The sequence below is a fragment of the Mus musculus genome, chromosome 4 (assembly GCF_000001635.26).
Source record: "Mus musculus strain C57BL/6J chromosome 4, GRCm38.p6 C57BL/6J".
Classification (NCBI taxonomy): Eukaryota; Metazoa; Chordata; class Mammalia; order Rodentia; family Muridae; genus Mus; species Mus musculus.
In genome coordinates this window covers 111520608-111534281 of record NC_000070.6, presented here as the reverse complement: position 1 = coordinate 111534281, position 13674 = coordinate 111520608, and the positions used below count along the sequence as shown (strand labels likewise).

At 42.5% G+C, this 13674-nt stretch overlaps 1 protein-coding gene across 8 annotated transcripts in view; it reads right to left on the bottom strand.

The window, feature by feature from the left end:
• Agbl4 (ATP/GTP binding protein-like 4) overlaps positions 1-13674 on the bottom strand; it is a 1266676-nt gene that overhangs the window by 130043 nt on the left and 1122959 nt on the right. For 7 of the 8 annotated variants that reach the window (XM_011240653.3, XM_011240654.3, XM_011240652.3 and 4 more), the window contains one exon: positions 7609-7698. In XM_011240653.3, the coding sequence (XP_011238955.1) occupies positions 7609-7698 (90 nt within the window). Of the gene's footprint in view, positions 1-6753; positions 7562-7608; positions 7699-13674 lie in introns of those variants that run through there. The other variant, XM_011240656.3, reaches the window with a different exon arrangement.

Below are 13674 nucleotides of genomic sequence, written 5' to 3'. Positions count from 1 at the left end.
AACACCCATGGAAGGAGTTACAGAGACAAAGTTTGGAGCTGAGACAAAAGAATTGACTATCTAGAGTCTGCCATATCCAGGGATCCATCCCATAATCAGCCTTCAAACGCTGACACCATTGCATACACTAGCAAGATTGTGCTGATAGGACCCAGATATAGCTGTCTCTTGTGAGACTATGCCGGGGCCTAGCAAACACAAAAGTGGATGCTCACAGTCAGCTATTGGATGGATCACAGGGCCCCCAATGGAGGAGCTAGAGAAAGTACCCAAGGAGCTGAAGGGATCTGCAACCCTATAGGTGGAACAACATTATGAACTAACCAGTACCCTGGAGCTCTTGACTCTAGCTGCATATGTATCAAAAGATGGCCTAGTCTGCCATCATTGGAAAAAGAGGCCCATTGGACTTGCAAACTTTATATGCCCCAGTACAGGGGAACGCCAGGGCCAAAAAGTGGGAGTGGATGGGTAAGGGAGTGGGGGGGGGAGGGTTTGGGGGACTTTTGGGATAGCATTGGAAATGTAAATGAGGAAAATACCTAATTATTAAAAAAAAAAGCCTGAGATTAGTTGAACTGATAGCCACTCACTTTAGGAACTGAGCATTCTAAGATGAACACAATATTCTTGCAGTGGAGCCATACACAAGAAGATCCAAGTCCACTCTTACTAGCCAGCCAAGGCCCGAATGAAAGCTTCATAGAATAAGAAGAACCTAGACAAAGCTCTTGACCCAACCAAGATTGGAGGAGGTTCGTGAGAAGGGGCTGGGGAGAAAAGGTCAGCAAGATGGATGAACAGGATGAAAGGCTCCAGGACAGTAAAGAAATGCTTACACCAAGGCTTGGTGTCAAGAAAAAAGATGACCTCCTTCACACCACATAGTTCTTCATCTGGGGCTTAACTTTAGTGTTAAAAATGCAGATTCTCTAAAAACTGGACTCTCCAGGTTTGAGTCCTCCTCAGGAGCCACTCATTGCTGTGTAGCCTCACTCTCTCCATTCCTCAGTTTCCCCAGCAGTGAAAAATGAGAGATTAATAATTATTATGTTTTAGTACCAAGATTATGAATTGATACAAGCCATGTGTTTGGCATAGAGTAAACATGTACATGTGTTGTTTTAGTTATGGCTTTCAATGTTTTACACATAGGTGGTGGGAAGGAATGACAAATAGGAGAAGCAAGCAAAGAGCCCAATCGTCTAAAAACATATATACATATATATATATATATATGCATATATAATCTATCTCTCTATATATAGATATGATAGACAGACAGACAGATAGATACACAGATACATAGATACACAGATACACGGATATATAGATACATAGATACATAGATGCTATCACTAGAGAATCACTGTAAGGTGTAAAGCGGTGAAGACACAGATCAATTCCTGACTTTGGAGAGCACCCTTAGCTACAGTGTACTGGAGGAAAAGAATAATGGTAGGTGAGAATCAGGCAGCCAGCCAGGATAGATGTGGAGAAGGACCTCGAAGATATAAGGCACCTGGCAGTGACGAGTCAGGATCTGACATGCTGCTGACCACCAAGGGCTCTGGAGAGGCCAAAGCCTAGAGCATCATGAGGATGCAGCCAGTGAATGCAGAGGTGAGGCTGCTGTCAAGTACATCTCCACTTTGTTCAAATCAATCAACCCTGCTGGAAATGACTGAGATTAAGCCACAGGTCTGGAAGAATGTGAACTCAAAATAGAAACTGAGTCTAGAACAATAAGGAAAACTACCTTTCCTGAGTCTGCAATCTTGAGCGATCAAGGCTTGCCTGTGCATCTGTCTGACTTCCCTCCAGGCTGAATGCCTTGGTGTCTGGCACAGTGATGGTGCTTAGTAGATGAATGTGAAATGAGTGAAGTCAGACCCTCAATAACAACTCTGCACTCAGTATTTTAACTAATTTGCAATACTTCTGGCTCCATTTTAGAGTCAGGGAAACAAAGTCAGAGAGTGTGACACCACATGTAGGGTTCTAGATGAGATCTAGACCTAGTTCTGGTGACTTTAAACTGGTGCTTTTTCTGTTATGCCAAGATAGAAAGAACCAGATGACTGTTCGCATGTGCTTTAGAGAATTATTTACATCTGTGGGCATAGTTTCCCTCCAGAGAGTTCTGTGTGAGGTTTATTGTTTCTGTTGTCTGCTTAGAGACAGCATTTTGGAATGAGGAGAACCCAGACCCTCGGCAAGACAGCAGAGGTATCACTGGGCCCAGGGTACCACATGTACAACTGAGGCCACTCCAGACCTTCCCTGACTGTGCTAAACCCACACTGCCATCAGTCAAGCTCATTGTCCTCAAATTATGGAATCATGGGGTTTCACAAAATTCAATTCTTCTGCCTTCATGCTAGGCTCTGCCTACATCACAGATGTAAAGTGAAAGCTCCATTTCTCTTGTGATGTAAGGCTAATTGGACCAGAGACAGAGAAGAGAAAGAATAAGGAGGAACAGATGTGGGAATAAAAGCAGAGCCAGCGAGGACAAATAGTAGGAAATTTTAGGTTGTGCTGGGTCCTGATGGCTGGTGGTATTGGTGGCTGAGAAAGGGTGATGTGAGAGCCTGTGTGTATACTTGTGCACCCAGTCACATAGATGCACACATGCCTCTTTGTGTGTGTGTGTGTGTGTGTGTGTGTGTGTGTGTGTGTACAGCCTTCTTCCCTTCTCTTCTTTTCCTGACAAAGTAATCCTGACAAAGTGATTTCTTGAGAGGACCAGTTCTTCATTTACACACACACACACACACACACACACACACACACACACACACACACACACACATATGCTAGCTAGCCCTAAGTTGGAGGGAATTTTGGCAGGAAACAGCAAGTTCCAGATCAGGAACACCATTCCACCACTAACTTGCTAGGTGATGTTCAGTGTGTCCACTCACTTCTCTGGAAAACAGGGATAGTAGCTACCCATAGTGAGGGGCATTTCAAACAGGATATTATCCCCAATTTTGAGGTAAAGATACAGAGGTTCAGAAAGCAGAAGCCTTGAAGAAGGTACCCTAATGTGCAGGCAGAAGTATTAGGACTCAAACCCAAGTCTGTTTAATTCCAAACCTCAGCCATGTTTACTGCCCTCCACAGTGAGGCATGCCTTCCTGGCAGAAGAATTGGTAAAGATGGGCTCCTCAATTCTACAAGAGTGTCTGAAGGGGACAGAGAGCTCCTCATACGGAGATTCCTTTTTGAATTGAGAAAATGCCAACAGTCTCAGGGAGTTTCGGAAAGAGGCACTGCCTCGACCAGGGGTCAGAGACCAAGATCTAGGTCTGATTCTGGTCAACTTTCCAACTTGTAGTAGAGGCTCCAGGTGAAGGGGATTCAGATCAGGACTTCCCCAGGACATCAAGGCAGAGCAGGACACAGAGCTCTGGAGCCATTGAGGGCAGGTTCATAGTGAGGGGTAGAAAAAACAGGCAATCGATGCTAATCAGAGAGCCTGGAACCTACAAAGTAGTCCATTAATGCTCCCTCGCACCTCCCCACTGCAGACATTTCCTTATCTCTATGTTCCAGAGGCTATTCTAGATGGGTGTGGTTGTTAGCTAGGCTAGTCTTTATATCAACCCCCTGAGGCAGAATTCCTAGTGTTTCCTTTTGATATAATGAAGCTGAAGTACAGGAAGGTTCTGTGACATTCTCAAGGTCATGGTGTAATAAGTGTTTGTGCTGAGATTCAATTTCTCCATCTACTAAGAGGCCTACTAAGGCTTCACACACCCTACCACAGGGCAGCATGGGAGCACCCTTGTTCTCTCAAATTGTTCTAAATACAGAATGAGGAGAGCCTGGGCTCACGGGGGCCACAGATGAAGTGGGGTGATAGTAAGCTTTCTTCAACCACACGGTCTTCAGAAAGCCTAAACTCTGTCATCTTTAACACAACCCATTCCAGACACCTGTGACGACAGAACTCCACTATACTCCCAGAAGCAGGTGCAGTAGCAGCTCGCCAGTGAGAACTATGGTCCCAGCCAGATGGAGACAACCAGGCTTCTAGGTCTGTTTCCTGCTCAAGGTCACTGAGCCAGCGAATGGAGAAGAAAAGAGGATCTCAGCCACTATCCCTCCAGGCATCAGACCTGCATTTCCCTGAAGCCAGGGTGACTGGGGAAAGGTACCAAGCCTCAGACTCTGACTATGGAAAATAAATCTTTAGCTCTACCCTATGGGGCTTGACTCAGGCTGTCCCCATGGAATACAAACCCAAAGGAGGCAGAAAAGCAGGGGTAATGATGCCTGCCTTGTTCTGCCCTAAGAAAAGATGAATTGCTGTATGTCTCAAGGGACAGATGCTGAGGTAGGGAAAGATGGGAAGCTAAAGCTGGAGATGGATTCCATTATTATGAATGAGTAGTGGTAGTACCTCAAGTAAGCTACCTTAGTTCTCAGAGCATCCACATCCCTGCCTGAAAAGTGTATACATCGCCTGTGGGGTGGTCATAATTCTGTGTTCTTCCAGCTATAAAACTTGACCTTCTAGCATCTCTCTGCCTCAAGTGGAACAGGGGAGCAGGTACAGGCAGGGGATCTGGCCCGACCCAAGGTCAAAGCTCCTCTTTGCTACTTCCTGGCTGCGTGACCTTGAGCACTTTCTGAACTCAGTTTTAGCAACCCAGAGCCAACACAGCTTTTGTTTCTCACAATAGGCTCAGATAATGAACAGGATAATATGGTTTTACAGATGTGGAAAGTGCCCATTGGAGAGCCAGTCTTAAATAGCTCATGCTTAAATGGGAAAGACATGTGCATAGATGACATAATGAATCGGAGTAGTAAAGGGCTTTTATTGATGATGCTAATTTTCAGATCTCCAATGTAAGCAGAAAGCAGCAGGCTGGAGGGAGTGTGTTATGGAGGTCCGCGGTGGGGCACTTAAAATAAACTGTGAAAGACAGGAAGTGTTTGCAAAGTGTCAAAGATGTGACTTCCATGGCAGAGGAGTAGTGGGGGCAAGGACTAGGTATTAGAAGACTAGCGCTCTGCAATTAATCTGTGTGGGGTTGCGTTGTTGTGAGGATGAGACCAGAGAGCCTAGCAAGAGCCAGACCCTGGTGGGCTGTGGACACCATACTGGGGAGGCTGGAGCTTATCTTGAGAAAACAGTGAGCAGGCACTCAGGTCAGCACTTAGTGCACCAAGTCAGTGCCATCCAAGATTCTCGTTCAGGAAAGGGAGCACCCGAGGTTCTCTTTTGCAAAATGGGATGACGACCTTCTGTGTCACCCACAGATATGGTGGGCACCGGGCTTTGATTTTCCAGAGATGAAGATCTTGATGGTAAGACTCACTGCCTTTTTGCAAGCAAGGGCAAAGCAGTTTCCTTCCATCGGCTGGGGGAACAGATCTGCTGCCAAGTTTAGTAACTGACAGATGGTTTGGAGTAAAGGGGTAGGCAGACCCAGGAAAGGCTGGGGAAGGTTATTGCAAGGACAGTGCTGGGGGGCCAAAAGTGAAGGAGTAAGCTGTAGTGACTGGGGCCCAGCCATGCCACTCGACAAGCTGCTGGACCCTGAGCCAGTCACATTCTCTCTCGAGACTCTGTCTCATCAGAAAAAGAGAGGGAAGCAATCATAGGTAAACAACATGGGAAGAATGCGATCAGGAAAATGAAACCCACATTTATATGCACAGTGCTTGAGCGTTTGCAAAGTAGATTACTACTTCATCTTCTCGGGGTTCCCATGGGAGGGGGGAGGTGGCACCTGTCAAGTGCCTGCTATGTGCTAGGCATAAGACTAGGTGTTGTGTTTACATTCATCTCCTGCCAGCTTCTTAATGCTGTCCTGGATAGTTCTGTTAGCTTCATTTTACATTTGAGGGGACTGATGCAGTGTTGTAAGGAGGTAATCTGGCCAGTATTTGACCTCAGGGTTGTCTGAATCCAAGTCTCTATATACTTTACCGCATCCCATTGCCCTTGACCTGTATGACCTTCAGAAGCTTTCTAAAACCCCCTCTAGCCACCTGCTCATCTCGAGATCGAAAGGAGACAAATTATTTCCCCAAATTTCAGTTTCCTCATGTCAAAACATAGCTAATGTTAATTTCTGTGACATAGAAAATTAATATAATTATAATAAACTACAGCTAAAATATATGAAATGTTTAGAATAGTATTTAGTATATGTACAATATACTACTTTACATGAGAGGTACAAATGAAACGGGGCACAGCTACTATGGAGTCTGAAGCTGAAGGATTGCAAGCTTGAGGCCTTACTGGCCTAGGTAGTAAGTTCAAGGCCAGCCCCAGCAACTTAAAGAGGTCCTGTCTCAAAATAAACCTTTCTTTTAAAGGTTTAGGGCTGAAGCTGGGTGGTAGAGTGTTTGCCTAGCATAGGTAAGGGCCTAGGTTCAATCCCCAGTTCTTTGAGGAAAAGAATGCAATATTGGCACGAATGTGAGATAGTAAGGCTGGTGGCATCACAAAGTTGAATATTCCTAAGAAAAGTACCCAGCACTTGTAAGTCTGTGATATTCATCCTAGGTAAGAGTTTATATGTGCACACTGGTGATGTGAATAAGGTATTTGTCCACATACACATTACAGTGTAAGAATATTTGAAATAGCACTGTTTTCAAGAAAAATAGATTGTAAACAACTTAATTATTCATCACCAGGGGAATAGGTAAGTAAATTGAGCTACAGACAGATATGGAATATAATACAGTGAGAAAAAGCATGCGAACTGGGGCATTACTCACCCACATGGACATCAAGCAGAAAGCAAGCCTCGGTGGATATAGAATGATGGCAGTTGTGCAAAGGTCAAGAACAGAAAAACTAAGACATACATTGTTTAAGGATGCTCATGAATACAGTTAAACTTAAGGATGGAAAAGACAAACCACAAAAATCAAGGTCATGGTTATCTACGGAAGGGAGGGAGGTTGGGTCACTGAATCGAAAAGGAGTGGGTAATGTCTGCAACTGCAAAGGAGTGGGTAATTGTCTACTTCTTAAACTGCTGGGTACAATACACTCATTGTGTTTATGGATTATTTATTAACTATAGCCACATTTGTGATACCTGATTAATTACCTTCTATAGATGAAATATTTGGCAATACATTTAAATGCAATTACAACATAATCCACCAAAGCAGAGAAATTATCTTACTGTTGGGTGTCTGAGGCAAACACTTCCTCTTTCATAGTAGGTATTTTGTAAAATTTTGTTGAGTGAATGACTGAATTAAGTGAGTGAGTTGACAATATCCCCGTTTCATAATCCCTCTACCCCAATACACATCTAGCTTGGGCCAGCCTTGCTGCCAGTTGCTCAGGACAAAGAAAGCTGGAGAGTGGTGATCTCATTGCCATTCTTCATATAAAACAACGAGAGAATTCCCCTCAGCTCCTCTTGATCACTTACCCACCCATCCAGTCATCTGTTCTTCCATGATGTTCTTCACTAATAAGCATTTATCACGTAAAAACTGAGTGGATGTCAGCCTGAGAACTGAGGTGAGCTGCCATGGTAGATAAAGACTTTGCCTGTAAACTCAATGTCTTGAAGGTCATCACAGTACAGGACATCTGTGAGGTCCCAAGCTTACCTTGGCACACAAATGAAGATGGCGTTTCCCCTGGGTGGACTCGCCCTGTGATGAATATCACCTTCTTTTCTGACCCTTCACGGAGATTCTCTGTAAGAAATAAGTGGAAAGTCAAGCTGAGACGAGACATCGGTATGTGAGAAGCAGACAGCTGAGGAACAGGCTGGATGGATGCTTTGTTTTTATCTGTTTTAATCATTGGGTTAGAACCATTAAGGACCAGCCATTGTTGACTAATTACCTCTCCATCTATTTAATATTAAAAGACTGTGGGCTGGTGAGATGGCTCAGTGGGTAAGAGCACCCGACTGCTCTTCCGAAGGTCAGGAGTTCAAATCCCAGCAACCACATGGTGGCTCACAACCATCTGTAACAAGATCTGACGCCCTCTTCTGGAGTGTCTGAAGACAGCTACAGTGTACTTACATATAATAAATAAATAAATCTTTAAAAAATATATTAAAAGACGGCACTCTTTTTTCTTTGTGTAACTTAGAATATTACATTAATATGTAATATTTACAACCATCATAAAAAGCCGTCAGTGATGCTGAACCCCAAGGCCACGAACTTTGCCTCCAGGCAATTGTATATCTTTCTGAGTTTCAGTGTTCTTAACTATACATGAGAAGAATTATACCTGCTTAATTTGGTTGTGATAATGTAACAAGGCTACACATTGCATAGTACTAAGCAAACATCTAGTAAACAATGGGATAAAAAGGTAGCTTTTTATAATAATAATAGTAGCACCTGCCATTTAATTAACCTGCTTTGTGCCAGATATATTTTATACATATTTATAATCTTCAGAGCAATGAGTAGTTCGTGCTCCTGTACGAGAGGCAGAGATTAAAGTTCTTCAAAGTTATGTAATGTGTTCAAGGTCATATAGCTAATAAGTGATAACATATAAGATTAGATTTCAGGCTTTTGCTTTGATAGTAAAGAAGTAAGAGGGACCAGATTCCTTTTACACTGAACACCTAGAAAATTAGGTCTTTGCATGTGGCTTAAGAGTAGAACTCTGGTCTAGCATATGTAAGGCCCTGGGTTTGACTCCTAGCATTGGAAAACTAACAAGAAAACATCAAAAAACTAAATAAACTATACAGAACAACTACTTTTAGATACTGCATAAGAAACTAGAGGCAGAACCAGAATACCCAGGAGGAAAGGAGACAAATAAGGTGGCCTCATGGTTGCCCTGACTTTTTTTTTTTTTATGGTTTATCCCACAATGAAGACCAGGGTGTGCTATCCCGAGCATACCATAGAAGTCTCACTGAGATTAAAGGTTAGCAGGTAGCTGTTGTGATGTTGTGAAAAGGCTCAGAAAATTTCAGTAGAGAAAAAGAGTTCCAAAAATCTATAAGGAGCCCTCTTGAGTCTTTGTTAGATCCCAAACTTTGTGCTTACATAGGGTGAAGCTTCAAGTTATAATTTGGATCTAGAGTGTGTTGAAGACTTAGCCCCAGGCCTATGCTGCCTTTGGAAGATGGGAGACCCTTAAGCCGGTAAGGTCTAGGGGAGACGAGTTGGGTTTTTTAAGGCTATGTTTTTTAACAGACCCAAACTCTCTATGCTTTATCCCCTAGCTTACATGAAGCAGTACATGGAGCTTCTGACTCCAAAGAATATGTTCTTTTTGATTATGCAAGAAGAGTAAGAACTCAAAAAGGCTTAGTGGTAGGACTAAATTACTCTAGACAAATCAGAACAAGGCTGTAAAACCATCAGAAAAGAACAAAACGGAGGAAAAAGAAACTTAACTACTTGATATATGGAGCCCAACTCTTAGGAAAGGAAGACAACAAAATTCAGACACTCAGCAATGTATATACTATATAGAAATATAGGATCTGAATCAGACTGCAATATATTTCTGCTGCTACAGAAATTTAGCCTGTATAATAAAGCTCAACCATCATTAAAAAAAAAGCATTTAACACAAAAAAGTACATAAACACACAGTAGCCAAGCTAACACTCCTAATGGGGAAGGGATACTCAGCTATTGGTAGAAGGGTTGATTGTCATACAATACAACAGAACAACAACCAGAAGGAAATTTAGGAAGAAAAAGAAAAAAATGTATTAAAGGAGCCCTATCTGTGTTAGAGGATGGAGAGAGGGCACATAAATAATCAACAGGCATTCTCTTAAAATGCTGGCAATAGGTCGTTTTTAATGTGGTTCATCATCACAGCAGATACACTAATGTCAGGCATGAGAAATAAAAGTATTGACTCTTGAAGGCAAAGAGATGGCTCATCAGTTAAGAGCAGGATCTGGGATTGGTTCCTAGCATTCACATGTTGAAATGAATACCAGTTGTAACTCTAGTTCTATAGGATCCTATGCCCTCTTGGGGCTCCTGCAGGCCCTTCATGCATAGGTTGCACATACGTACAGCAGGTAAAACTCCTATACACATAAAAAATAATATAAAACAAAAAAAAAAAAACCCAAAACCAAGAAAACTCTACTGTCCTAAAGCTGGGTGTGGTGGTATACACCTTTAATCGCAGCTCTCAGAAGACAGAAGCATGGATCTCTGTGAGTTCAAATGCAGCCTGATCTATGTAGTGAGTTCTGGGACTGCCAGGGTACATAGAACAACCCTTCCTCAAAACAAAACAAAACAAAACAAAAACAAAAACAAAAACAAAAGCAAACAAATAAATAAATTAACAAAAATTTGTCTTAAAGACTTGTGGTTTGTTTGGTCCACTGGGGTGACCAGCAAGCACACGGGGCTTTCAACTCTCTGGAAGTCAGCAGAAACATATTGGACCATTGTACATGAGAACTTCTTATCCTTGCTGGACATTTTTGAGGAAAGAAAATACATTTATATCCTCAAAGAAGAGTTAAATACTTGTACATTTCCTGAACAGAATATAAGCTACTATAGGAAGAAAAATAATGTCTACTGGTAAATATCTAATATTTTTCCCATGAGCCTGTTTGGAATGGGTACTCAGGAACTGATTGCTAAATTAATAAATGAAAATATCTGTATAGATATTTATATTTACAGATTTAAAGAAGTTTCAACACAGGTTATTTCATTTAAATTGTCATGGTGCTCTTGTGACAATAGGTGTGCTCATGGCACAGGTAAGAGGTCTGTGGCTCACAGAAGGAACGGTCACACCCAAGGTCAGGCTGCTAGCAGTTAAGCCTCATCTCTGAGCATGAGATCTTTCTTTACCCTGTCTGCCTTCTAGATCCACTAACATTATACAGTCCTGCATCTGTGGCATTTCCATCTGCAATGTACACAAGAGACTTTCGTTTCATTTTTTATTGCTGATGGAAATTGAACTACTGTCTTAGTATTTATATTGCTTTTTCATTTAAAAAGGTTTAATTCCCCACCCCAAACACTTTTAAAAATTGTTACCTAATACTGACCCCATCTATCCCAACAGTCCAGAAATGATGAATAACATCACTGAGGCCCTCAGTGAAGGCTAACTTTATAGATGCCTCCCCTGACCCAGTAGCAACTCAATTGCATTCTACATTTCTGCTGACCACGGGGAAAGACAAACCAGGCATTCTATTTGCACACTAATTTTACTGAGCCCCTGTGACTTCATAAAATGATAACGTGGGGCTAATAAAAATCAAGCCTCTCTGGCACTAATATAAGCAAATGTTGATGCAGGCAGGTAACAAATTGCTTTGTCATTTAGGAGGCCATAAAAGAGCATTATAATCATCTTTAGGCAAAATGGATGGGTCGCCTTTGCTTAGCTTTTAGCTTTCATTTGCAGAATCAATTTAAGGTAATGTAGCAACTCTGAGGTGGTGTGACATGGGGCTGTCCTCATCCTTCCTGTCACCAAATCCCCAGACTCATGTATGCAAAGACAATTAAACATATTCTTGGTTGAGGCAGGAGGGATGAAGAAGGATATGTCTTGAACAAAGCCAAGATGGAACCGAATGCAAACAATGAGAACAAGAATAATCCACAGGGGATGGTGAAAGCAGAGAACTCAAGGAGGCCATCATGTTCAAGGACACAAGAACACAGTGTGTTTTGTACAATATTCCTGACTCATGTGTACACGTGCACATATGCATGCATGTGCACACATGAAGATGTATGAGCACACGCCCCCATGCAGAGAGAGAGAGAGACAGATAGAGAGAGAGAAAGACAGAGACAGAGACAGAGACAGAAAGACCAGAGGAGAAGGAGGGCTTGTCATTATAGCCCATATTACCCCCAAACCTTTATTCATAAAATTGAATACCCAATCTGGTGACCAGGTACTAGCGATCATTTATTTCATTTTACAGAAAAATAAAGCCCAAAAGATTTAGTGGCCTAACCTTGTCTTTATAGCTAATGACTAAGTGGCAAAGTCAGATCCTAACTCAGGAAAAAAACTGTGTTCCTAATCTCCATGCTACCCTATAAAGGACATTAACACAATTCCATTCTGAGAGCAGTTAGGCAATATTTAATGGATATCTATTCTGTGTCAAATATTTTACATGCCTAATCACATTTGATTATCACAGTCACCCAATGGAGCATTTTCCTATTATTTTATTATTTCATCCCTTTCTTATAGGTGAGGAAATCAAGATCTAGAAACATTGTCTGGAATAAATTTGCAAATGTGGGAGCCTGTATTAGACTTGAGGTATTTATGAATCGCTCATTAGTAGTTCTTAACTACTACATTGGATTGACTCTTGGAAGTCAAATAGGATTCTTGGGTGATTTCATTATTATGACCATTGATTTGTTGCTATTGCCTTGGTTTTAGATTTTTCAAGAAAGTATCATGGTATAGACCAAAGCTGGCTTAGTACTCCCCAGATAGTCAAATTTCCTGTTCTCCTGCATTGGCCTTCCAAGTGCTGGGTTATAGATGTGTGCCACCATGCCCAGGCCCCATCAATTCTTTGTTAATCTCCACTTGCAAGATGTGACTTTTAGCTTCAGAGTGCACTAGGCTGAAACAGTTGCATCTAAAAATGTAATACCAGCTGGCTATTGAGTCTTTGGGGTGACCCTAACTGAGACTTTGTGAGGCACTGTGACAGGAAACTTGGTAAGGCTACATGAGTTCAGAAACCCTGACACCTCATACATGAGGACCGTAGGCATTTCACCTACCCTGGACCAGATTCCTAGCCTAGAACAGGTGACCACGGCTCCCCACATAAAGAAAGTGACTAAGAACGTGACTAGTGGGCACATATCTCAAAACAGAGCACTACATGTTAATGAAGTATCTAGATGGGCTCTGAGGGTTTAAGCCAATAAAATCCCCTTCACAGACATTTCTTTCTGCAAAAGGTATTTAATCTCTGGTCCACCCTGAGGAAGTAGTATGCACCTATTCTCCCTGATAAACAATCAATAAATAGTTTGAAGCCAAGGACTGTCTCTCATAATCAAGAACTGCTGTTGGGGGAAACCTTCATTACCCAGCCCCCTCCATTCCTGACTCCCCACGATTTCCTGAAGCATCTGGATGCCCGGGTGTTAAGGAACCTTTGGTTCTAGGTTCATCCTCCCAGACCCCTTGGGCCCCCTCTGTTCCCGACTCTAGGTGGTTTTCAGTGGTGACTGGACACCTGAGAGTTAGGGGACCCCAGCTTTGGCCCCAGTCTGAGTCAATTCTCACTCAGGCTAAGGTCCCCATCTTAGGCTGCATTTTCCCACCCTCTGAATGGTGTATTGTCGCTTCCTGAAAGCCCAGCACATGATGAGGAAAAGTGAAGTCTAGCATCCTGAATTTCATCTGCCAAGCAGAATTCACATACACTGGTGGTGAGGAGGAACACAGAATATGGAGCCTGAAGAGGCTATCTTATCTGGCCAGGCAGGACTTCCAGTGGAGGGATGGGGACACCAACTCACCCACAAAACCTTTGAACCAATATTTGTACTGTCTACGAGAAGTAGAGGGATAAAGATGGAGCAGAGTTTGAGGGAATAGCCAACCAATGACTAACCCAACTTGAGACCCATTCCACAGGAGAGAGCCAACCCCTGACACTATTAATGATATTTTGCTATTCTTGCAGACAG